The sequence below is a fragment of the Spermophilus citellus genome (assembly GCF_964194105.1).
Source record: "Spermophilus citellus genome assembly, chromosome: 11".
NCBI lineage: Eukaryota > Metazoa > Chordata > Mammalia > Rodentia > Sciuridae > Spermophilus > Spermophilus citellus.
In genome coordinates, this window is record NC_138192.1 from 118804796 (window position 1) to 118830793 (window position 25998).

Genomic DNA, 25998 nt, shown 5'->3' on the forward strand with positions numbered 1-25998 from the left:
GGTGGTCTTCAGTGGCTGGCACTTCTGTGGGCCAAGCTGGAAGCACTGCAGCCTTGGGCCCTGTGCCACTTACTACAGGGGCTGCAGGCAAGTTCTGTCCTCCTATGGCACACAAAGAGGCAAGAAAATGAGCTACAGCACTTTTATTGTTTCCCAACACCTCTGGTTCCCATCACCCCACCCAGCCCTGTGTAAGGGCACATGCTTTCCAAGCTGTCCGAGGGCACCTGCCTTGCCTGGTTGGGTCCTGCTAGTCACCTGCAGAGGAATGACACCACGTGGGGCTGAGGGAGAAGAGGGCGCCTTCCTCCTCCCTGGCAGAGCCTGGGCACCCACCCAGGGACAGCTGGACCCTCAGCCTGTGCCCCACCCTTTCACAGCCTCTGTCGAGGTTGTCATGGGGGCAGGGAGGTGGGGTCATTGAGGGTGGGGCAGAGCAGGGCATGTACAGGGAATGCAGGAATTTGGGTTAGACTGGCAAGGCATCTCCTACATAGCAGAGGAGGAAATGAAGCTAGCTTGGGAGCCCTCTGTTGATGTTGAACTTGCTTAGAGAGGCAAAAGCCAGCCCAGCAGAGAGCAGGAAGGGTGAGGTCAGTACAGCTTTTGGTGGGTAAGTGGGAAAAGAGAAGAACTGGTAAAAAAAAAAAGGGGTGTTCAGGAGAGCCAAACAGGGTCCAGAGGCAGGAGGGGGTAAAGAGAAGCCTGACAGAGGAGGAGCAGGAAGCTGGGGACACTGGCTCTGAACCAAGCCGCTCTTGTTTAGGAATCAGGGCTCCCTCCCCTCAGTCCTGGGTGTGATCTATCGCACCCCTCCCCCACCCCCAGATCCAACACCCCCCCCCCCCACCGCTAAGAACCTTTCCCAAGTCCTGGAAAACCTTTCATAGGGTGTCTCAGCCCAGCAGCTCCAAAGCGCCCCCTCTTGCCTGGCCTGCCGGCCTGGTCCGAAGGCCTACCCCTCTGACCTCTGCCCAGTGGGCTTTACTCACCCTCTACCAGCAGGCATGTGTTAGCACTGTCCTGGCCGGCCTGGCAGCAGTAAGTGCCCTGGTCCTCTGGTCTCACGTTATGGATGACCAGGCTGTGGGTGGGGCCGTGGCTGCGCATCTCATACTTGTCTCCTGGGCACAGCTCGACCCCCTCCCGCAACCAGCACACGTGGCCCCTGGAGCGGGACACGGTCACCTCCAGCACCGCCCGGCGGCCGGCAAGAACAGTCTTCTCGCGAGGGGGACGGCGGCATATCCGGAGAGGCAATGCTGGGAGCGGGTGGCGGGGCGGGCAGGAGCTTAAGTTAATAGAAACACCCATGGCCCCAGGAGGAGACACGCAGCATCCCTCCCCGTGGCCTCCACTCCAGGCATCAGCCCTTCGTGCCACAGTCCATTCCTCTGCATCCCCAATCCACAGTCTCTTCTACCCCAGGAAACGCGTTGCCCTCAGTGATCCGCCCCAAGAGCGCCCTCGAAGAGAGAGGGGAGGCAGCGTTACTGGGACCAGCCGCCAGTCCCTCAGTCCCAGAGCGGAGGTGATGCCCCCTTCCCTGTCGCCCCGCCTCAGTAGCTTACCCTCCACCTCCAGCAGAGCCAAGGACTGGGCGGGTCCCGCCTGGAAGCGGACTTCACCCGCGTCCTCGACTCGCAGCTCGCTCAGCACCAGAATGTGTTTCTTCCCTGGGGGTGATGGGGGGAGCTAGTAAGGCCGGATCCGCCTCTGGGGAGGGTTCAGGGGCGAGGGTGGGGATAGAGAAGGCCCGGGGTGGGTTCGGACTAGGAAGGTGTTCCTTGGGATGCGGAGCGGGAAGCGGAGCGAACCGGACTCAGAGCTGGGGGCGGAGAAAAGTCCTGGAGAGCCGGTTTGTTGGGCGGGGCGGGGCCTATTCGAGCTAGAGGCGGAGCTTATCGTGGTGGGCGGGTCTGTCTAACCTGGGGCGGGGCAGCAGGTCAGAGAGGGTAGAAAGGCGGACAGACCTTCCTGTCGGATGCGGACGCGGCCTTCGGGTTTTAGCGGGCGGCCTCTGAGCTCCCAGCGCCCGGTGGTCTCGGTCTCTGACACCGTACACTCGAACGTGGCGCCGTCGCCTTCGCGGGCGCGCACGGACTGGAGCTCGGAGAGCACCGACACTGTGCGCTCTGGGGCAGAGCGGGGCGGGAGGAGGGGTTGAGTGGAGGGGGAGGTGCCCGGCCACACCCACGCCACGCCCCCTCTCTGAGGCCCCCCCGGGGTCGGCCCTGGGGAAAGAACCGTCAGCGGTCCCAGTGCCCGTCGAGCGCCCAGCCACCGCTCCGCCCTGTACACACCGCGCACGATCAGACGAACTGGCCCGGCCTGGGCCGTCCCCACCACACAGCTGTAGGTCCCGGCGTCCGAGGAACTGCAGCGCCGCAGCTGGAGAAGGCGGCGCGTCCCGAGGGCCTGGAGCCGGAGCCGGGGGCTGGGGGTGAGCGCGCGCCCGTCCTAGGGGCGGAGTTGCAGAGTCGGGCCGAGCTCACCTGGGTACTGGAAGCCGCGGCTCTGGAGGGCGGCGCCCTCTGTCGTTGCCAAGTAGTCTGGAGGCGAGTTTACTTGTGCCCAAGTTCCCAAACTAGGGTCGGGCTTCACCAAGAGCCTCTTTGAAAGGTGTAACCCTTTAGAGACATTAGGGCCCAGAAGGGGCACCACAGATTCAGGAAACCAGATCACATGGGGAATGTGCGGGGATTCTAGAATTAGGTAAATCTGGATTCTGTTATGGCTCTAGCCCTTTTGTCTGCCTTTGGGCAAGTAAATTCATCTCCTTAGCTCAGTTTCTCCCTAGGCAACAAACACTGGAAAAAAGGCCTACCCCTGAGGTTTTAAAAAGTAAAGGTTTTGAAGACTAAAGGCCTCAATGTAATGTCAATCTTAGTGCAGTGCCAGGCACACTCAGTGGGTATTAGTTGTTTCCGTTATCGTTATTGTGGTTATGCAGACAAGGTTTGCACTTGGGCTGGGCTCTGACCTTCTCCCAGGTAACATCAGCCAAGGCCTGGGAAAGCTCGCACTCGAATGTAGCTGTGTCTCCCTCTGTCACCTCTAGGTCCTGTGGCCCCTGCACAATGGTCACTGGGACCTCTGAGTGGGAAAGGGAGGACAGTGCACAGGGATCATGGGTAAGGGCAAGATGACCCAGCTTGCAGGGACAAAGAGGACACATGTGGGCATAAGGGGTCAGTGTCCAGCACAAATTGATGAGTGAAGGCCACTGAGTGAATGGGGGACATGCAGGTGCAGGTAGTTTAAGGGGTATGCTGGTCATTGGGGGCACAGCAGAGTGATAGGGTCAATGGGTGAGAGTTACTAGCTGGAAGACACAATTTAAGGTGGTCAGTAGGGGACATGGCTGGGAGATAGAGGGGATTGGAGGAGACTGGAACAGAGGTGTCCATGAATTCACCTATAGGCATGGTTAGTGGGGGAGTCCATGCTTGGCTGGGTTGGATAGCAGCAGACACTGGGCAGTGGAGGACCCTAGAGTAATCTAAGTGTGGTCAGTGGGGAACACATTGGTCTGGAAGCAAAAAATGGGGGCATTCCAGCAAGGTTGCTAGTGGAATCACCCTTAGGTACAGTCAGCAGATCAGAGGAATTGAGTGGCCACAGGCAGAAGGGCCTCAGGAGACAGGTGTGATCAGTGGGGCTATTTTCAGGCAGGCAGACAACAGGGACCACACTGGCACGGCCATGCTCAAGGTGGGGAGCTCAGCTCACTGGCTGGGGCAGTGGGACCACACGGGAATGGAAGGGGCAGAGGAGTCACACTGTACAAGGTAGGTCGGTGAGGGCCACACGGGGACAGGCAGGGTCAGTGGAGGCCACACAGGTAGTAAGTAGGATCAGAGGTCACACACAGGCGATCAGCCGCACCTCTCACAGTGAGTCTGGCAGCACAGCGCAGGGAATCCACCGTGAAGGAGACACAGCCCGAGTCTGCCAGGCCCAGGCCACTGAGTGCCAGACGGTGAGTGTGGCCCTCCGCGTGAATGTGGCACTTGGGCCCCGGCTGCAGCCGGACTCCACCCCGGGCCCACTCCCCAATCACACCCTCCTGGGACAGCCGCAGCTGGAAGGTGGCGCTGTCCCCCTCGTTGACTGTCACATCTTCCAGAGGCTGCAGGACTCTCAGTTGCCGCGCTGGTGTGGGGAGATGGGGATGGGGAGGACGCCAGCTCCAGCTCTGGGCAGGGGCCACAGAGGCTTACTCACCCCTTGGCTCTACCCACAGTCTCCAGCACGCAATCTGCGGCTCTGGCTACAGACTCAAGAATGGGGATGGGGGCAAGAAGGGAGCACAACTGGCTGGACATGGGGGAGGGGAGCATACTGGGTTTAGGAAAGGAGGACACTGGAATCTGGTGAGGTGTGGTTAAGAGGGTTGAGGAGTCTGGGTGAGGAATGGTGTGATACTAGAAAGAGCAAGAGATTTGAAGTCAGATCCACTGGGACTGGAACCTAGCTCTGTCAAGTTTGTGTACTGTGTGGTCTCAGGCAAACTGCTTGACTTCTCTGGGCCCCAGTTTCTCCAGTTGTACAAGATGAATAACATTGAAACATGAATTTATTGTGATGATTGAATTAGAAGAGAACATTATCACCAACAATAACCATTCACTAAGCTCTGGGTGAGCATTTCTTATGTTATCTCAGTTAATGTTCTTAAAGACCCTAAAGATAGAGTTCAGCCCCCCTTTTCAGGAGATTTGGCTCAGAGAAATTAAGTAACTTGAGTGAAGTCACACAGCTAATAGAGCTCCAGCTGAGGTTAAGGAGTGGAAAGTGCTATTTGTCAGCCACCCCAGGTTCTTAAATGGGCATGTGTGTCCCTGGGGCATGTGACTAAGTTAAACACAGAGAATCTTTTGGAAATATAATATTTATGTGTATAGCAAAGCCACCTTGGGTATATGAAATGGAATGCAAAAGCCATATGGGCTTCTGAGGTAAATAGAAAACATTAGAAAAAAGAAGTTTTGCTTTGGGCAAGCTGCTTCAGTTTGCACCCCTGGACTAGGATGGCCAGGGCCGACTTTCCTCAGCGGCAAGGGGCACTTTGGTGGGGGTCTCAGGGGCTCTAGGACGGCCAGCAGAGGCAGCGTCATGGGGTGGGTGATGCGTTAGGAGAGGACGGGGCACTCACGCCTCACACTGAGCCTGGCCAGGGTGCGATCGTGGTGGCTCTCGCAGCCGTAGGTGCCCTGGTCGGCGAGCATGACGCCGTGGATGAAGAGGCGGTGGACATGGCCGTCCTGGGCCAGGGCCAGGCGGGAGTCGAGTGGGAGGGGCTCCCCGCCTCGCAGCCAGCGAACGGCCCCCGCGGCGCCCACCCGGCCGGTCTCCACCTCCAGGCACACGTCCTGGCCTTCCTCGGCGCGCACGTCCTGCAGCCGCCGCAGGAACAGCAGCTCCGTCTCTGTGGGGCAGAAGAGGGGTAGCCATGGAGCAGCTGGGGCCCGAGGCTGGGGCCTCGCTGGGTCCCTCCCCAGGCAGGAGCAGCAGGCTGCTGGGGCCAGGGCAGGGGGACACAAACCTCGGACATGCAGCCGGGCACTTGTGACGGTGCTCCCAGCCCGTGCAGTCACTGTCCCCGAGTCCTCGAGCTTGCAGCCTCGCACAGTCAGGGAGTGGCTTGAGCCGCTCCAGGCTATCTCCAGCTGGGGCCCTGGAGTGACGACGGCCCCATTGCGTAGCCAGGTGACTTCTGCATCTGGTGGTGAGACTTCGCACTGGAACGTGGCGTCGTCGCCCTCGTGGACCGTTAATGGCGTCAGCTCAGAGAGAAGCTTCACTGGAGGTGGCTCTGGAGGGCGGTGGGGCAGTGAGCTGGCTGGGTTTTCCCCTCCTCTCCTTTCACCCCTGCCTCCCCTCCCCACTATTCAGCACATCTTTGCTAAGGACCTATTGTGTTGGTCAGGGTTGGCCCAAAGGGCAGGTGTCAGCTCCCTGCCACTCACTCCTTTTAGCCAGGTCCTCTCAATCCCAGCCTGGTGCCTGCCTCCACTCTATAGTAATAATAAATCATCTACCATGGATCGTATTTATAGCATTAACTGTCACAGCAACCCTAGAGGACAAGAACTTCCCCTAGTTGAAGAGCTGGGGCTCAGAGAGGTTGAGCTACTTGGTTCAACACAATGGGGGAGCAGAGGTGGATTGACTCCAGAGTAGCTGCTCTTGGCCACCAGGGAGCCCTGTGTCCTCTCCAAGTTAACGGTCACGCACACACTGGTGGGCGCCAGAGGCCTCAAGGTGGGGTGGGACATGAAAAGGGTCCAAAATAATAGGAAGTGGTCCTTGGGTTGCCAGGGCCAAAGAGCGTGAGGGGTACACTGTTACCTTCCACGCTGACGAGGAAGATGCGGCTGTCCTGGGGTACGTCGCACAGGTATTCCCCAGCGTCCCTGCTCCGTGCCCCCCGCACCCGCAGCACCTGCCTGGCCCCGGCCTGCTCCAGCTGAACCCGCCCCTGGCTCGCCAGGCGCTCCCCGTCCTTGTACCAACGCGCAGGGCCCCCCCGGCCCGGAGAGGTGCACCACCAGCTCCAGGTCCCCGCCTGGGGTGCTTCGAACCCTCGTCTGGGCCGCCTCAGGGGTCACCACCCGCACAGGGGGCTCTGTGGGGTCAGAGCTGGGGGTCACCGGGAAGGAGCGGCTCTAGGGCAGTAAGAAGGGGAGAGGGAGGCATGATGGGAAAGGAGCAACGGGTGGGCACGGGGTGGACGAGGGGTGCTAGCAGAGCAGGAGGCCCATGCATTTTGGGATGCTTGCTACTCAGGTTTTTTGCCCACGTTCCACTCACCAGCCACCTGGACGGTGAAGCTGAGGCTTGGGGCCTCTGGGGCAGTCCCGGTCTGGCAGGTATAGAGACCTGCATGGGTTAGGTCTGCAGCCCAGATGCAGAGGACACGGCGGGGACCCTCGGCTTGGAGCTCTAGGCCCTGGCCCTCCTGCACAGGCCTCCCGTTGTGGCTCCAGAACACAGGGGCGCTAGCCCGGGACAGCTCGCAACTCAGCAGCACTGGCTCCCCAGGGGCCACACAGAGTGGGCTGGGGGCTGCCTCCGGAGCAAGGAACTGCACAGGGGGCTCTGCACAAAGAGAGGAGTGGATGAGCCCCCGTCCGCCTCTCCTCCCTGCCCCAGGATGGCTGGGAGCACCCACCAGCGAGGCTGACGTTGAAGGTGACGGCCTCATCGCGGGTCTCACACACATACTCCCCGGCATCCTCAGGCTGAGCATGGGGCAGGGTGAGGGTGCGGGCAGGCCCCTCAGCACCCAGCTGCAGGGCATCTGAGGCTTCCACCTCCAGGCCATCCTTGTACCAGCGCACCTGGGACCCCGCAGGGGCCACCTCACAGCGTAGCTCCACGTGCCCTGGAGCTCCAAACTGTAGATCCAGAGAACGGGCTGCTGGGTGCACGATCCTCTCTGGTGGGGCTGGTGGGTGAGCAGAGGTAGGGGCATGGGGCTCAGCCAGTGGGCTTCTCCCTGCCTTGCCCACCAGAAAATAAGCCCTCTCCACTTGCAGCACAACCCAGGGGGCACTTGCTGTGTGCCAGACACTGTGCTGAGCACCTGCAGCTCATTCCTTAGCTACTCTGGACCACTGCACTGTATAGATGAGGATCTGAGGTCTCCATAGAGGAAAGTGACTTGTCCAGTGTCCCACAGACAGAAGATGTAGATGAATCCACACCCAGAACCAGCCTCAACATACCCCCTCCTTCTTCCTCCCTCACTTCCCTCTCCTTCCCCTACTTTGCCTCTGGTATATTTAGCACCACCTGTTTGTGTGCCCTCACTAGAATGTAAGATAGGAGGTTTTGTCTCATTGGTTCAGCACCTAGAACAGTGCCAAGCACATAGTAGTCACTCAGTAAATATTTATTGACTGACTAACTGACTGAATGAATGAATGGTTCTAACTGCTGGGATTCCTTCCACCACACCTGCGGTCCCTGTCTCAACTTGACTTTGGAGAGCAGGGCTCTGAGAATGAGGAGGCTGGGGAGTCCCCAAGATACAAGAATTCAGGATAGTTGAGTGTATCTATCCCTTAGCTCCTACTGCCCTGGGTGCCCCAGAATCTGCTCACCTGTGACAGTGACCGTGAAGAAGGCTGAGTCATCTCCAACATCGCACACAAACTCGCCTCCGTCCTCAGGCTGGGCAGCGGGCAGCACCAGGCGGCGGTAGCGGCCATCACTCTCCAGAACCAAGGCCTCGCTCTCCTCCACCTCCAGGCCATCCTTGTACCAGCGCACTGGGGCGTCCTCTCGAGACAGCTCACACATCAGCACCACACACTCCAAGCTCACGGCGATCAAGGTCACCTCATCCCGAGGGTATATGATCCTCACGGGGGGTTCTGCAAAGGGGGGCAACCACAGGCTGTCGGCCTCCCTGGAGGTATCTGGCAGCATGAAGCCCTCTTGCCCATATGATAATAAGAATAATGAGTAGAATAATAAAAACAATAGGTCCAGGATCTACTCTTGTAATCTCTGGCACCAGAGATGTTCCAGAATTCATAAGGATTTGGATTTTAGAAATGGTGCATTTCTCATATACCACATATCCTCAGCCTCTGCTGGGGGCCTCTCCCCATAACCAACCACATCAACATTTCTGCAATGTAACATGTATTCACCTTCAGTAGGATATATGAAAAGATATATTCATATCTTATAAATGCAAATATACAAATACACTTACTCTAATGGATAATTAAAGAGTATAAATGGATTCACAGCAATTAAATTCAGGATTCACATGAGTTTGCAGACCAAACTTACAGAAAGCCTTTAGTTTTTAAGAGTTTTTTTAATTTTTTTTTTTTTTTTAGAATTTTGAATAAGAGGTAGTGGATCTGAAATACAAACACTTTTATACTACCTCCTAAGATTCCAGGAACAGTCCTTAGCACATTACACTTTAAACCTCACAGCGTGAGGTTTCCATTTCCCAGATGAGGGAACTAAGGTGCAGAGTGATAAAGCAATCTTCTTAAACTCATAGCTGGCTACAGGTACTCAAAGGCATAAGGAAGAAGCACCATTTGTTCAAGGGAGGCACACACTCTGCAGGCAGCTATGGGGATTCCACACCTGGGCTTGAAGAAACTAAGTAACACTTTTTGCATTTGTGCATGAGAGTTGCCAACACCTAAGAGTTCTCAGGGTTGCTACGTGCTAATCCTGAGAGCTCATCTCCAAGTGCTAGTGACTCCTCCACTGAAAGGAAGCCATTTCACTATTGGAAGTGACCAGTGCAATGAGCCGAAGCCTATTCATATCCCTTAGCGCCCTTGTTCCCTCAGGATCTTCAAGTCGGCATAAGATTTTAGTGCCTTTCGCCCCCTTGTGGCAGGGGTGGGGAACTGCTAGCTTCCGGGCGTGGTGTGCGCATGGGCAGTCGTACCCAAAGCGCGAACCAGCCCTCGGCCTCCAAAAGGACTGCTGGCTCGAGCTCAGGCAACCCACCTTCCTACGTGGGCTTGCTTACAGAGACTGGAGGATGCAGGCTGGTTGTCCGGGGCCCATGGAGGCCAGTAGATAGCAGAGGGTGGCTGCCTGTGGGGTGCTGGACGTGATGGGGGCAGTGGTTGTAAGGGCGGGGTGCAGTAATGAGACCTGAACAGCCCTGGGACTTGAACTTGGTGTGCGACTTGATTCACTTTGGCCTGGAGCTGAGGTGGTGTTTGTGTGAATAGCCTGGTGTTTTGTGGGAAGCCCAAGTGCAGGCTGAAATTAGGGTGGCTGTGGCCATTATATTTGGCCAGGGACGGGGAAAGAAGAGAGTGAAAGTGAATGGACATAGGCTAGAATGCGTGCACAAGGCTTCACTGGCACTGTGGGCTTGGTGTGCCATGGTCAGCTGACTGGGGTGCAGGGAGCAGGGCGCCCTAAGCAGTTCAGCTGGGCTAGGCATGGCTCCTAGGACATGGCAAGGGACAGGGGAACAGGACAGTACCAGCAGTGGGATGGTCTCTCCAGGGCAGCCATCTTCTGTCACCTACAGCTTCCTAAACATCGCCACCCTCCACACATGCACACTGGAATTGGTGCTGTGAGCTGCAGCCCAAAGTCTCCTGCATGGAACCAGTATCACTTCCACAGTTATCCTGTGTTTTTCTTGTCTAGATTGTTCTCTGCCCACCCCCATCCCCACTCAACTCTCCTATCAGTTCTAAAGACCCTGCCTGCTGCCCTTACCAGGCGAGTAGCTTGTAGCCTTGGGATTCCTATGGCGACCCTGGGCTATCCGCTCTCTGACATGTCTGGCTTTCCTGCCAGGCTGTGCATGCCGGGAGGTCAGACTGAGTTTTCTAAGAGGTGCTAAATGTTGGGAGCCCAGCCCAGGACTGGCCCTGTGTGTGGAGTGGCGACTTCCTCCAAGGCCCTCCCTGCCTCTCCTCTCTGCTCTCAAGCCCTCTCCCTCACCGCACTTATCACAAGGTGTCGCTGTATGTTTATTTGCGTGTTTATTGGTTTAACACAGGGGTCGCAAATGCAAATGCCCACAAGGGCCAGGAACCTTAGGTCAGGGGCTGAAGCAGTCTGGGGAGAGGCAAAAAGGAATGGCAGGGAGGGTGGGCAGAGGAATGGGGGCCCCGGTACTATGGGGCTATTCAGCACCAGCAGATCGTCGCCAAGGGGGGAAGCGGGACCAGAGCCGCCGGGTCTTCGGCCTTTTCAAGAGGACGCATAACTCCGGATTGTTATTTGAACTGTCCTGACTTTGGTAAGACTCTGCAGGCCAAACAAAACACATCTGTGGGCTGCCCAGGGTCCCAGGGACTGCCCGTTTGCGACCCCTGGTTAACAGCTGCCTCCCCAGCTAGACTGGCAGCTCCCCAAGGACAGGGACTGTATCTGTATCACTCACAAATTACTCCTGGCACCTGGCCCAGAGACAGTGCTTAATCAATGAGCTGGTGGAACACAACTAATCCTGGCCTTGCACTGGGGAAGGGCCTGTTCACTGGAATGGGGCATCCTGGGCTCTTCCCTGCAGGGACCCTGGTGCATGCACCCGCGCCCAGGCCTTCCTCCTCCCATGTGCACGCAAGCAACAGGACATTCAGCCATTTCCCCCACGGGTCAGGACTGTTCTCTGGTCACTCTGGGGAATTGGGGTGGACCCACACCTGTGACTGTGACAGTAAAGGAGGCAGATTCGTCATCAATTTCACACAAGTACTCGCCGGAGTCCTCAAGCTGGACAGCAGGTAGCACCAGGCGGCGGACAGTGTCCTCCTTCTGCAGAAGCAGTGCTGGGCTCTCTACCACCTCCTCACCATCCTTGGTCCAGCGCACCTCGGCCCAGGGCCGACACAGCTCACAGGTCAGCACCACACGCTCCAGGCGCACAGCTGCTACATACACTTTGCCGCTGGGGTACACAATCCATGAGGAGACATCTGGGGAACAGGGACAGCCACCAATGCGCATGAGGGGCTGGGGCAGCTATGCCTGCTGCCCTCCCTGATCCAAGCCTCTTCCCTATGTCCTGGAAAGTAGACCATGTGTTGAACAAGAAGGACTTTTAGCTGTAAGCAGCTAGAGACACATGGTCCCCCAAAGATAGCTGTCATGGTCAGGGGGACAAAAGTGCAGTTACCAAAGCATTCCAGGCTTTGGTGTACAAACTCCGTATTCCTGGGTTGGGACAGGGCTGTATGAAGGGTGGAATGGGGGAGAGGAGGGTCGGGCCTCCAGGTAGAGCTGGGGTCACCTGCAGGGCTCTGAGATCTTTTGACCTTCTTGTTCCTGAGACCCCTGGCCCTGCAGTACAGTTACTGTCCCCAAAGATTCCCCTTGGTGGGGTCTCCAGGACAATGGAGAAGGCAGGGCTTTCCTGGTGACAGGTAGCCAGGACCAATGTGATCGTGACAATACACTTCCAGACTATGGCTAGGCCCTGGTGGAGAACGGGAGGGAGTCTGATCAGCAAGATACAGGAGTATAACAGCTGCTGCTGCTGCTGGTCCCCCACCTGTGATGGTGACAGTGAAGTAGGCACGCTCCTCTCCAGCGACACACTGAAACTCGCCCCCGTCAGGGGGCTGGGCAGCAGGCAGCACCAGGCGATGATGGGGCCCCTCATTCTCCAGTACCACGAAGTCACTCTCCTCCACCTCCTGCCCATCCTTGTACCAGCGCACGGGGGCGTCCTCTCGGTCCACCTCACAGGTCAGCATGACACACTCAGAGGTTATGGCATGTACAAACACATGCTCTTGGGGGTCCACGATATGCACTGGGGGATCTGGGGTGGGGAAAAGAGATGGATCACACACACACCCACACATAGGAGACAGGAGTCCAAACTGGTCTCATGGCAGGAGGTACTGTCTCTGCATGCAAAGACATTGAGAAGTGCTTAAAGCTACTGCGTAGGAGCTTCAGGGACAATGATATGGATTCTTGATGGCATGGCAGGCGAGGCCATGACAAAGATCACATGGCCCTTGAGAGATCTTTTGGTCCCCAGAGGATCAGAGGTAGCTGGGTGGGGACATGGAGGAAAAAAAGCATAGAGTTCACACAGTGGTATCCACATTTGTCTAGGCAGGAGGGAGGTCATTGTCACAAGCCACACTGGCTAAGCTTGCTACTTCCTTCACAATAAAGTCCCCAGGAGGGGCAAGAGGAGGAGAGTGGCTTAACTGGTGGGAACTAGCTGCTCGTATGGTAGTACTATGTTTGATATGGTTGTGTCTTCAAAGTTCCATGTGCAGACTTGGTCCCAGGGTGGCACTTTTGGAGATGCTGTGGACCTATAGGAGGAGGTGCCAAGCAGGAGGTCATTGAGGGCATGTCCTTCAAGGGGCCTGTGGAACCCCAGCCTTTTCCTTTCCTTTGCTTTCTGGCCATGAGGTGAGCAGTTGGCCACTGTCACTAGCACTTCTAGCTGAGGCTCAAAGTAATGGGTCCCTGATCTTGGACTGGAACCTCCACCAACGTGAACCAAAATAAACCTTTTCTCTTTGTAAGTTAATTAATAATTATAATTATTTGTTATAGTGACAAAAGGCTAACAGTAGTGAGTTCCCTGTCATGGGAGGCACTCAGGCAGGGGCCACAGGATCTCCTGGCAATGGTGTTGAGAACAGGATTTCCCCTTGGCGGGGAGGATGAGCAGGACGAGTGCTCCCATACTGCCCTCCCTGAGAGCTGGCTTGGTTAACAGAGGACCCCAGGCCCTGGATGTTCTTGCTCTGGAGAGCCCAGGAGGCCTGGACATGTGCATTTATAATAAGCCTCCAGGGTGCTCCAGAAGCGGTTGAACCATGGATTGTCTGGTGAGAACCACTGGACCAGGCACTTGACACTTCTGTATGATCTGACCACCTGGAGTAGTAAGCAGAGGCTAGTCCTGGGTGTGGTGTATGGTGTTTGCTGGCTACATATGGAGTAAACCACATCACCTCTTTGAGCCTCAGCCCCTTTATGTGAACTGGAATTGTATTATCCCTCATCTAGATGTGAAAAATTGAACCAAACAGTAAATATTTGAAGTCCTACCATGGCACTAGGCTCAGAGTGAGATGCCCAGTAAATGTTACCTCCCATCTTTTTCCTCTTAATTGCATTTGGTTCTTTTGCCTCATCCAGCAGAGGGTATGCGGGGGTCAAGTGTGCTAGAAGGTGATGAGAGGGTAAAGAAGCAAGTGCAGCTGATCTAAAATATGCACCCTGGCCACTAAGCCCTGCTTCTAAGGGAACCCCAAGCAGACAGACCAGGGGGAAAGGCTTGCCCTGCCCCAGAATTGGCCTCAGCTGGAGGAGCCCAGGCCAGCAGGTTTCTGACCTTGGACAGTGACACTGAAGAAGGCTGAGACCCCTTCTGTTCTGCATTCAAACTCGCCGCTGTCTCGGACTTCAGCCTCAGGCAGGATTAGACGGTGTCTGCGCCCATCCATCTTCACCACCAGCGACTCGCTCTCCTCCACTTTCTGCCCATCTTTGTACCAGGTTGCTGGGAAGTCTACTCTCGAGAGCTCACAGGTCAGTACCACCCGCTCCGAGGTTGTGAACGTCAGTGACACCTTGTCTTGGGGGCTCAGGATGTGCACTGGGCTCTCTGCATGGGGACAAATAGCCACACCCAGTTTCCTCAGCAAGCTGTGCCTCAGATCAGCATCCCTCTCACTGTGCGCATGAACATCTGGGAGGAGAGCTGCCATTTATGTATTTATTGGAGTTTAAAAATATAAGTTTGAGTTTTTGTGTGGTTATGATTTAAATGGATATGATTTAATGGGAGACCCAAAGGTTCATGGCAGCTTGGTGGCACTGGGACTTTACAGAGATAGAGCCTATCGAGAGGAAATTAGGTCGCTGGGAGCATCATCCTTGGAAGAGATCAATGTTGTTCTCACATGACCCCAGTTAGGTCTTGCGAGTGGCTTGTTACAAAGCAAGGCCATCTATTCACTTGTCATCCTCCACACACTGCCATCTCGTGACTCAGTCAAGAGGGCTCTCCCCAGAGACTAAGGAGATGATGCTGCCCAATCTTTCTGCCTTCAAAATGGTCAGTGAAGCAAAGCTCTTTTCTTTCTAAAGTAGCCAGCATCTGGTTCTATTAGGGCAACAGAAAACCAACTACCAAAGGCTGATATACTCACTCTTTAGAGCAGTGATTTGAGGATTTCTAGAGAGCCTGCCCCAAAGGCAGATTCTAGAAGTCTGAGTTTGCAGGGGCCAGAGAGTCTGCATTATCAACCAGCCCTCCAGGCGATTCTGAGGTGCTGGATCCTGGCTGCTGTTCATTTCTCCCCTGCTCTCGGCTTGCTGGCTGGTAGCTGGCCCTCTTGAGGCCCAAACTTGGGCACTGCTCATTTCTTGATTGGTCTAACAAACTCCAGTAATGGTGAGATGGCAAACACTAGAGTGTTCCTTGAATTCTCAGTCACTCTACTCTAACTGTCCTCCTCACGGATGCCTCATCCTCTCTCCTCCCTTGTCCCAACAGGTGGCATAGGGGGATTCTAGAGCCAAACTACTTGGGTTCATAATCCAACACCACCATTCAGTAGCTCTGTGATGCTGAACAAGTTATTTAACCTCTCTGTGCTTCAGCTGTCTCACTTATAAAATGGGGATGACAAAACAGACTATCTCATAGGGTTGTTAAGAGGATAGTGTTAATTAATGTCAAGGGATTAGGACTGGCCCTGGCACATAGGGAGACTGCTATGATGGAGCAGGAAGCAGTCAGGAACTAAAGGTCAGGGTCCGTGCCTCCCAAATGATATGACAAAAGTGACAGATTTCTATAAAGCATAAAACACTCCGGAGAATTGGGATGTGATGCTATAGAGAAAATGAGTGCCCTGTATGTTGCACACAGGTTGAAATTGGCCTATTGGCCTCTGACCTCTCAATATGAGCTTCTTAGCCTGTGAGAAAGGGGAACAGTATTTGCTGTATTTGGCCAACAGGACTTCTGTGTCTTGACCCTGTCTGCCCTTTGGGGGGCCCCACCAGCACCAACCTTGGATGGTGAGGGCAGCTGAGTCCTGTACACCAGGGCAGCTGAAGCCAACCAGGGCCCCACTGTCCTCATGCTTGACGGCTTGCAGGATGAGTCTGTGCTGCAGACCCTTCTGTTCCATTCGGTACCTCAGGGCCCCAGGCTCCACCTGGCCCTCTGGCTTGTTAACTTTGAGTTCTTCCCCATTAAGGAACCAGGTCCCCTGGATGATGGTGGACAGATCAAGGGAGAAGACAGCATCTTCCCCATCGTATACCTGCACATCCTCCAGACCTGCCACCAGGCGAGCTGTGGGCACTGAGGTAGGACAGAGTATGACCATCAGAACCGGAAGGGGACAGAGTGAAGAAACCAGAAAGCAGAGGGCTGGGCTGGCAGTCCCTGAGGACAGGGACTGAGGCCTGGGAGAGAGAGAAGGGGTGATGGGAGGACATGACTTGGGGTACAGCCACTAATAGGCAGGGTCTAGCAGGATGACTCACCAAGGTGAGCAGAACCATGGAACACGACGTGGGGACTGCGGCCATGTTCACTAACTGTGCAGACGCGGAAACGGTAGTCACCCTCCGAGGGCACGCAGTCGCCTGGCACCTCCACAGCTCCAGCTTTCTCAATGCTGAAGCACTGGATCCAGTCTTCAGAGCCCACCTCCTGCCGTTCCAGGCGGTAGATAAAGGGGGTCTCAGGAGGTGGCTCAGGAGGCTTCCAGGTCAGTAGGACCGTGTTCTTGTGGCCCTTGAACATCTCAGCCAGCACCGGAGGTCCTGGAGGATTGTGCTTGACACCTGAGACAAGGGCAGGGTTTGCACTCAATCTTGCTCAAGCCTCCCATAGCCCTCTGTCTTTGAATATACTTTGCTGACCCCGGCTCTGGTGTCTGGTCACCCTCCCACCCTGGCCTTCCTAGGCAGAGGCCTTCATGTCCTCACATTTGACTCTGAGCAGAGTGGTGGTGCGGGAGTTGCCTAGGCTGAAGGTGACCTCGCCAGCTTCTTCTCGGGTGACCCCTGGAAGGACCAGGGCGTGCATGTGACCAGAACTGCTCTGGCAGGTGGCTGGCAGCTCCTCCCCGTCACGGCTCCAGCGCCCCTCAACCCCGGCCTCTCGCGTCTCCACCAGCAGCACGGCGTTCTCTCCCTCCAGCACATCAAGCTTCCGGGGCAGCCTCTTCAGTATGGGCCCTGAGATGTGCACGGCAAGCCATCAGCCCAGGGCTAGGTACCTGCCTGCCATAGCCTCAGCCTCAGCCTCTTCCCACTGGCCAGCTGACCTTTAACTGTGACATTGGCCACTGTGCGCACCCGGCCTCTCATCTCGCACAGATAGACACCATCATCATCTGCCTTCAGCCTGTGGATGATGAGGCGCCTGACGGTGCCCTCTTCAATCTGTTCATACTTGCGGCAGGGCAGCAGCCGCTGGTCCTCTCGGAACCAGGCTGTGGGAATGCGGGAGTTGGGCACTTTACACTCCAGCACGGCAATCCCATGCTCCCGGCCCTCCACATCCTGCAGGGGCCTCGTGAAGCGGAGGCGGGGCTCTGTGGAGAGGGGAGAGACAAGAGAAGGCTCTGGAGAGAGGCCAGCCCAGGAAGAGGGCTCCTGAACATACATGAGATCTCGTTCTTTGCTCTTTCCCCAGAGACAGCAGGGACATGGAATCATAAAATCCTAAATTATAAGAAGGGAAGTCAAACGATGGCCTTCTCATCTGACCCTGACACTTGCTAGCCACATCACCTTGAGCAAGACCTGTGCCTCCGTTCCCTTACTTGTAAAATGAGAAAAGCAAGGGGAGAAGTTAGATCTTAGGTCAGTGATTTTCAAACTGATCCCTTAGGCTTCTCAGAGGCACCTCACAAATTCTGCCAGGGTTCGAGTCGAATTTCATTATTGAGGTATTCTAACCATTTTCAAAAATATAGTAAAAAGAAAGAAAGAAAAGTTAGGAAAGAGAAAAGATAAAAAGACATATGATGCTGGAAAATACCAGCAGGTTAACTTGGGTTGCTGGAGAAGCTGGTTTTTATGGCACTCTGGGAAGTTCCTCTTGCCTTCCCTCTGGGCTTTTCTTTCTTGATGAAATTCCAATTCAGCACTGGCCTGGCAAGTTCGTGCACATAAAGCTGTACCAGTGAGGCCACTGCTACAGCCCAGGTGCCACACGCTTGAGTGAGTGCCAGGCAGGGCTTGGAAGAATTTGTCAACATTTTTTTTTCCCAGCAGAAAGTTGAGTAATAACCAGTGAAGGTATAACCCCTCATGTTGTGATGAAATCCTATTATAGAGAACTTTAACTTCCAGTGTGAGCATGGGGTGTGTTTTTGTTTTGTATGAATTTTCTGTTTGTGAATAAGGTAAGCATTTATTAGATATTATTGGTGATTCAAGTTTGAAAAACAAATTTTCTCTCCTTCACCTTCCTCTTTTTTCAAACTTAAAAGAGCAGTTTAATGAAAGAATAGCCAAAAATTATGGGATATTTTTCCTCTCCAGTGAATGAATAGTTTCTCTACTTGATGTCAGCATCAGGGCCTTCCCCACAGGTTCAGAGATTAGTTCAATACTGCAGTCCCTTGTTCTCACTGATTAACCTTGTAAGTTTAGACCTAGCCTTATTCGTTTAGACAGATAAAAATGCTCTTTATATCTGTCTTACATATTGGAGTTACAAATGGGAATTCAGTTGAGGAAGGGCTAAGATAGCAAAGGTTGGAAACCACTGGAGAAGAGATCTAGGGTTCTCACGGTTTGTGCATCAACCATTTCTTAGTGCCTTGGAATGGGCTAAGAAATTCCAGAGTGTCTTGGAAACCTACTAAATCAAATCTCTGAGGGGTGAGAGGCAGTCAGTTAGGAAACTGGTATTTAATGTTTCCGCCTGTCGCCCAGACTTGGGCACCAAGGGGAGCACGAGTAAGGAGGACCTCAGAGGGCGATGGAGGCCCCTCCCCAGCCCCAGAACGCTCAGAGGGCGCTACCTTTGACGTGCAGCTGCACAGCGCTGAGCGTTTGGCCAGCAGAGTTCCGCGCAGCGCAGACATAGAGCCCGCGGTCCTTGGCCTGGCAGTAGAGCACCTTGAGCACAAAGCCGCCATCGCGATCGCGGTACATGAGGCGGCGGCGGTCAGGAAGCAGGGGACGGCCCTCCCAGTGCCATTCGATCTCGGGCTCAGGCTTGCCCATCACGTAGCAGCGGAACTTGGCGTGCTTGCCCTCGTTCACCCAGAAGGTCTTGGGCGCGCACTTGAGAGGCTCCACCACCGGAGCGGGGGCCTCCTCGGGGTCCTCCGGCGGGCTCTCGGGGGGCTGGTGCACCTGGAGCAGCGCGCCGGCCTGCGCGTGGCCGTGCGCATTGCGGGCGTGGCACACGTAGACGCCAGAGTCTGGCAGACGGGCCGCCAGGATGCGCAGAGCCAGGCTCGTGCCCGGGCCACCCGCGGCGCGGCCGGGCTCCAGCACGAAGTGACTGCTGTCCCACACCTCATCCAGGGCCATCCCATCCTTCTCCCAGTACAGCGTGGGTTCGGGGAGTCCCCCCACCTGGCACGTCAGCACCACCTCCTCCCCCCGCAGCACCCACTGGGACCGGGGTCCCGTCAGGAACACCGGGGCGCCCTCCCCGGTTCCCGGAGGCGGCAGCGGGTGCTCCGCGGGTTGGGGCTCAGGCTCGGGGGCCGGCGGCTCCAGCACGGTGACCGCGGCCGCCGCGTAGGCCTCTCCGGCCGCGTTACGAGCGCGGCACACGTAGACCCCGGCGTCGGTGGGCAGCGCGCCGCTCAGCAGCAGGCCATGCTCTGCGCCGTCCGCCGGGAAGCTCAGGCGCTCCGAGGCCGCCAGCTGCTGCCCGCCTTTCTCCCACACGACAGTGGGCGGCGGCTCCCCTAGGACCACGCACTTGAGCTCGGCCTCCGCGCCACTTACCACCCGCACGGGCCGCGGGAAGCGCAGGAAGCACGGGGGACTCCCCTGATCCCCTGAGCCTGCCTTCATCGCGGTGGCTGCGGATGGCCCACGGCGGCGCGGGGGAAGGGCGGTCGGCGGTGGCGCCGAGGCCGGGAGAGCAGCGCGAGTCCCGAAGGCTGGAGCGTTGGGGAACCGCGGAGCTCGCCCCAGTCCACCCCTTCCCGGCTCGCCTCCTTACCCTCGGCCTGGAGCCGCAGCTCTGGCGCGCGGCGGAAACTCCCCGGCCCGCAGCCCAGAGCTTAGGGGGCAGTCCTTCCTGTTTGCCTTTCCAGCGAGGGGCCCCGCAGCCTCCTCTGCCCGCGGCCTGGCTTCCTGCTCTCTTCCCAGCCCCCTCCCACAGCCTGGGCCTCTTTCCCCTCCTCCCTCCCACCTCCAGCCGCCAGGTCCCCAACTGCCCGCCAGGCTTGGGCCTGAGTGGCAGAGGCGCCTGCAGCTGCCAATCCCAAAAATATTCTCTGATGACACAGCTGGAGGACAAGGGCCCAGACTGGCTCCTCCAGGCTAAGTATAGAGCAGGCTGGACCACCTGCCCCCCGCCCAAGCCCCAGTTCTAGTTGCAGCCCAACCCTTCGCTTAGGCTAGCCCAGCAGTTGCTTGGTTGAAGGGCTCTCAGAGGGGCTAAGGAAGCTGATGCATTCTGTCTTTCTGACAAAAGACACTTTCAGAAACTGGCCAAACCCAGCTCTCAGGCTGCTTCTGTCCCACCTGAGGTCACCTCTGTGCTGGGTGCTGAGATGTGAGACAGTGTGTGTGTGTGTGTGTAGGGGGAAGAGGTTGTATGTTTGTATGTGTGGGTCAGGTCACTCCGGGTGAACATCCTCCCCAGCCCCCTCTTCCACATTCTTGGCCCCAGTGGGAGATAAGGCTCAGGGCCACAGACCTCTGCGTCAGAGATAGGAGGTCTCAATGCCATGGGCAGGGGTGACTTGGACTGCAGGGCGTGGGAAGGGCTGGGGAAGAGGGGTGAGAAGGATAGAAGAGGGCAGGTGGTGGGATGGGGAGAGGAGGTTGCAGAGGCCTTGGGCAGACCCTGATAGAGAGGACACAGGGCAGGGTGTGGGTTCCCCTTTGGCAGGGCCAGGTGAGCTATGGTACCTCAGCTGCCCCTGCTGCTGCTCTTGCTGTTAGCCCCGCAGGGTGGGCAGGGCTGCCATGGGCTGGAGCTGGACAGGGAACTTGTCCTGGCCAAGGTGAGGGCCCTGTTCTTGGATGCCTTGGGGCCCCCAGCAGTGATGGGGGAAGGTGGGAGTCCTGGAATCAGGCGGCTGCCCAGAAGACACGCTGTGGGGGGCTTCACACGCAGGGGCTCTGAGCCGGAGGAGGAGGATGTCTCCCAGGCCATCCTTTTTCCAGCCACAGGTAACAAGGGTGGGGAACCAGCAAGGTGACTTTGAGAAGCACCTGGTACTGCATGGGCTTGGGAGCAGGATGACCTGGGTTTGAATCCCAGCCCTGCCACTCAGCTGGCTTAGCATCAGTGGGTCAATTACTAAAGTCCCCTGAGCCTCTGTCTCTGCAATAATGCCCACTCTTAGGGTTGAGTGAGCTGGTGAGCTTATAGAGTGACTGGAACATGGGAAGCATCTAGAGGCAGAGCTCTCTGGGCTTGGGCTCTTCCTGCTATCTTTTCTCTTAACTCTGCCTCTGCTCCCTGCCCAAGCCTTGTTTCTTCAGCTCCAGGTAGCTGAGACTTGAAGAGAGATATCAGGGAGGCAGGAGGATTGATTAGTTGGGAAGCTAGTCTACTTTCTCTTGAGTTCCTGTCTCACTTCCATTTGTGTTTCCCCTCATTCTACTGACTGAATGAATAAAGCCCTACTCTGGATGTGCTTTCACCTCATCTGGCCCAACTTTCTCACGGAGGACCCTCTGCCTCCCTGGCTTCAGCCCACCTGCAGCATACTGGAGAAAAGTATGACTTTAGAATCAGGCAAAATTCCAGTATGGCCATTTAGAGGTTGAAAAATCACTTCATCTCTCTAAGCCTCAGTTTCTTATCTGCAAAATGGATCAATTTTTATGAATTTATAATGAGAGAAGCTGTGTAATAGTATAGCCCCAACTGCCTGGGGCTGGCCCGTGATTATTTACTACCATCGATGTATGTCAGGGCAAAGATGCCAGCTGCTCTTTCTTGGGAAGGACAGCCCTCTATTCTGTTACATCCCTAGTCCTCCTCCTCTTCTTTTTCTTTCCTTTCTTCCTGTTATGTGTGTGTGTGTGTGTATTAATCTGACTTTTAAAAATGGAATTATTTTTAAAAACTTTTCATATAATGCTTCTGACACTCCCAGAGTTATAAAGAGTAATATAACAAAGTCTAACAATTCTAAATATTGGTGAAGGTAGAGAGTGACAGGGACTTTTCTTTTTTTAATATTTATTTTTCAGTTTTTGGTGGACACAACATCTTTATTTTATTTTTATGTGGTGCTGAGGATCGAACCCAGCGCCCCGTGCATGCCAGGTGAATGTGTTACCGCTTGAGCCACATCCCCAGCCCAACTTTTCTTTTCTTTTTTGATACTGGGGATTGAATTCAGGGGCACTTTATCATTGAGTTACATCTCCAGACCCCAGTCCTTTTTATTTTGAGGCAGGGTCTTGTTAAGTTGCTCAGGCTGGCCTCGAACTTGGGATCCTCCTGGATCAGCCCCTTGAACTGCTTGAATTGCATGTGTGTGCCACTGTACCCAGCTGACAGAAACTCTTACACATTGCTCTGTGGAATATTAATTGAAAAACTAGGGGCTGGAGATGTGGCTCAAGCGGTAGCGCGCTTGCCTGGCATGCGTGCGGCCCGGGTTCGACCCTCAGCACCACATACAAACAAAGATGTTGTGTCCGCCAAAAACTAAAAAAAAAAAAATAAATATTAAAAAATTCTCTCTCTCTCTCTCTCTCTCTCTCTCTCTCTCTCTCTCTCCCTCTCCCTCTCCCTCTCTCTCACTCTATCTTTAAAAAAAAAAAGAAAAAAAAAAAAAAAAAAAAAGAAAAACTACCTCAAAGAGAAGTTGGTGATGTTTTGTGTATGTGTATTTTTTTTTCTTTTTTTTGCAGTACTGGGGATTAAACTCAGGACTTCATGCATGTGAAGCAAGCACTCTACAACTGACTTCTATACTCAACCCCTATATTGTATTTTTTTCTTTCTGTCATATAATTTTGTTTCACTGAGGATGATCCACAATGGTCAGGGGGCATACTAGATTGAAATTCTCATATTTTGGTTCTATGCTTGGTCTTTCCTTTTTCTTGCTTTCTAAAACATTTATAAGGTGTGTATGTATGTGTGTGTGTATGTGTGTGTGTGTGTATATATATATATATATAAAATATATATTTATTATATATATAACCAAGTAATTTTATTCTAATTCTAGTCCTAATGTTGTTTAATATAGTCTAATATTGTTTTCCTTCTTTTTCTGAAATATCTCTTTAGTTGTCAATGGATCTTTATTTTATTAATTTTTATGTGGTGCTGAGAATCGAACCCAGTGCCTCATACATGCTAGGCAAGCTCTCTGCCACTGAGCCACAACCCCAGCCCTCTTCTTTTTTTTTTCACTTATTTTTTTTTTAATATTGGGGACTGAGCCCAGGGGCCCTTTACCACTGAGCTACATCTCCAGCTCTTTTTATTATATATATATATATATATATATATATATATATATATATATATATATATTTTCGTTTTGAGATGGGATGTCCTTAAGTTGCTGAGGCTGGCTTCACGGGGCAATCTTCTTGCCTCAGTCTCCTGAGTTGCTGGTATTACAGGAGTGTGCCCCTGTACCAGCCCTGTTTTACATTTTTAAAATGCTTTAATAATTAAATGAAAAAATGGGGAGGCTATTTCAGTTCTCCCAAGACTTGGGAGAAGCCCCAGGTCTGAGAAGGCCCTCAGCAGAGTGTATGGCATAACATTACCACTGGTGAATGGCGGCCACATCTCTCCTGATGAGGCGGGGGGAGAAGGGTTCCAGGTCTTGCTGGTCAGGGCTGCCCTCTCTCTTTTCTACTGTCCCTTGCAGGTGCCAGCTGTGAGGACCAGCCAGCTGTTGGAGGGCTGGTCCAGGAGGCTGAGGAAGGTGTCTTCACATATGTGTTCCGGCCATCCCACCACACACGCAGCCGACAGGTGACTTCGGCCCAGCTGTGGTTCCATACGGGGTTAGACAAGAAGGGCACAGTGGTCTCCAATAGCTCTGGGCCCCTGCTAAGCCTGCTGGTACTGTCGTCTGGGGGACCCATGGCTGTGCCCATGTCCTTGGGCCAGGCACCCTCTCGCTGGGCCGTATTGCATCTGGACACCTCTGCTCTCCCTCTGCTGACTCACCCTGTCCTGGTGTTACTGCTGCGATGTCCTCTCTGTTCCTGCTCAGCCCGGCCAGAGACCACACCTTTCCTGGTGGCCCATACTCGGGCCAGACCACCTAGCGGAGGGGAGAGAGCTCGGCGTTCCACTCCCCCAATGCCCTGGCCTTGGTCTCCTGCAGCTCTGCGCCTGTTACAGAGGCCTCCAGAGGAACCTGCTGCCCACGCCTACTGCCACAGAGCTGCACTCAACATCTCCTTCCAGGAGCTGGGATGGGACCGGTGGATCGTGCACCCTCCCAGCTTCATCTTTCACTACTGTCATGGTGGCTGTGGACTGCCCACTCCGCCAGACCTCCCCCTGCCAGTCCCCGGGGTTCCCCCTACCCCTGTCCAGCCCCTTTCTTTGGTGCCAGGGGCCCAGCCTTGCTGCGCTGCCCTCCCAGGAACCATGAGGCCCCTGCACGTCCGTACCACCTCAGATGGAGGTTACTCTTTCAAGTACGAGACAGTACCCAACCTTCTCACACAACACTGTGCTTGTATCTAAGGGGTTCTGCTTCCTTAACCCAAAGCTGGTGACCAAACCCCTACCACTGTCAGCTGGGAGGAAGGGCAGAGTGCAGAAAATAAATGGTTCCCCCTTCCTCCTTTCTTCTACTTCTCTGCCAGAGGGATCCCTCCCCATTCCCCCCGCCCCCCGCCATGGGCAACATGTGATAATAAAGAACAGTGCATATGACTTGGCATGCAGTCTCAGGCTTCTCTGAATTGGTGTAGGGTAGGTTTGGGCCCCAACAGCATGGGATTGTGGGATTTCAAGTCACTTAGCCATACTTGACCTCACAGATCTGGGATCTAAGAGCTGCAATTGAGTGTGTTTCTGTTGGGAAGTTACAAAGGTGTCCCAAGCTCCTTGGAAGCCACTCTGGAGGCAGAATTGGCTCTCTTGCAAGCTGACATGTCAATCAGGCTGCCTGCCCTGCCACACCTAAAAGAAACTGCTATACTCAGTATTTCTATCCACTGTGGCCATAAGACCCCACCCCGCCATTCTCTACCCTTGTTGAGGATGCCCTGCTCAAGGTCAGGGGATTCAGAACCTGGTCTTTGGAATCTCATGGAGAAAACTGTTCGTTAGTCAGATCTTGGGATCTCTTGGGAGGCTGGGTGGAAAGAAAGGGACAGATGTATGAGCTGGTGGTGTCAGAAAGAAGTTTAAAAGGGCAGAGAGGTGGTGTCATGTTTAAGTCACATCACCAGAATGAAGACCCGAGAATTTCATTTTGCTGAGGTTCCTGGAATTTGAATCTTTCCCTGGCTCCTGAGGTCGATTTCATGAGGCCTCGCTGAACTGGGGTTCTGGCTCTTGAAATCTTTGGCTCCCTTGATGCCCCTCATATACCTTGAGGTACCACGGGGGGATGTGTACCCATGAGAGGGCAGGGCATAGTGCCAAAGGTCCTATCTTTTCCTTTTCCTGTTTGTTTCCTATTGTCCATCTTCCTCCAGAATTGGGCATAGGGACACCCCCTTCTCTGGCTTTCCTCTGTGCTTTTGTCATGCTCTCATTTTTTCCATCTTATCTACCCCAGGGTTCTGGCTCTCAACTGATTGGTTCCATCATCCAGTCTGTGAGTGTGTGTGTGTGTGTGTGTGTGTGTGTGTGTGTGTGTAAGAGGCAGGGATGTTCCATCTATTAGAAACTCATTCTAATACTGACTGCATAACTCCAGCGTGTATTTGTGCTGAGAGTCTGATTTGTCAAAGGCTCCCTGCTGCCAGCCCTGCTTAACGGGTGGGTGAGGAAGTGTCTGCCCCAACAATGGGGAATGGAGGGGAAAGAATCTCAACAGGTCACACTTGTGCTAACACCCTTCCCCCCACCTGCAGAAACCTGAAGGAGCTACTGTTCCCCCAGCACAGGGGCCCTCCAGAGCAGTACAAGTGCACTGCATACTTCAGCACAAGTCCCAGGCTCTGTCCACAGAGTCCCCACTGCTGCCCCCACACTGGAGGAGCGAGGGCTTCGGTTCACACTCTGGAATCTCCCTTAATCTCTAACCAGCATTGCAACTATTTGTGCCCAGGGCCAGTGGGGGATGACGGATTTTCCTCAAGGCTGTTTGTGATCCCTGTTCCCTGCCCTTCCCTAGGATGCTGGGGCCTCTAAATCTCTGAGCTCCCCAT

The 25998-nt window shown here is 54.7% G+C and overlaps 2 protein-coding genes across 3 annotated transcripts; one reads left to right on the forward strand and one right to left on the reverse strand.

Annotated features, from left to right (window-relative positions):
- Positions 1–128: 128 nt before the first annotated feature.
- OBSL1 (obscurin like cytoskeletal adaptor 1) lies at positions 129–19847 on the reverse strand. The gene is given in 21 exon segments (XM_081260567.1): positions 129–258; positions 993–1262; positions 1572–1676; positions 1974–2460; positions 2984–3096; positions 3889–4155; positions 5159–5431; positions 5549–5818; positions 6355–6532; positions 6534–6631; positions 6817–7104; positions 7178–7453; positions 8112–8384; positions 11166–11438; positions 12014–12286; positions 13832–14104; positions 15521–15817; positions 16003–16305; positions 16450–16701; positions 16791–17060; positions 18501–19847. Coding segments are annotated over 21 exon segments (5859 nt in total). The 5' UTR covers positions 19513–19847; the 3' UTR covers positions 129–250.
- A 343-nt stretch (positions 19848–20190) lies between these two features.
- INHA (inhibin subunit alpha) lies at positions 20191–24555 on the forward strand. Of its 2 annotated transcripts, XM_081260570.1 has the most exons (3): positions 20191–20450; positions 20622–20844; positions 23526–24555. In XM_081260570.1, exons 1-3 carry the CDS (start codon positions 20397–20399, stop codon positions 24356–24358), a joined length of 1110 nt encoding a protein of 369 aa, XP_081116696.1. In that variant the 5' UTR covers positions 20191–20396; the 3' UTR covers positions 24359–24555. The 2 variants fall into 2 exon arrangements, with proteins under 2 accessions (XP_081116696.1, XP_081116695.1); XM_081260569.1 differs by having other exon boundaries at positions 20431–20844.
- Positions 24556–25998: the final 1443 nt, after the last annotated feature.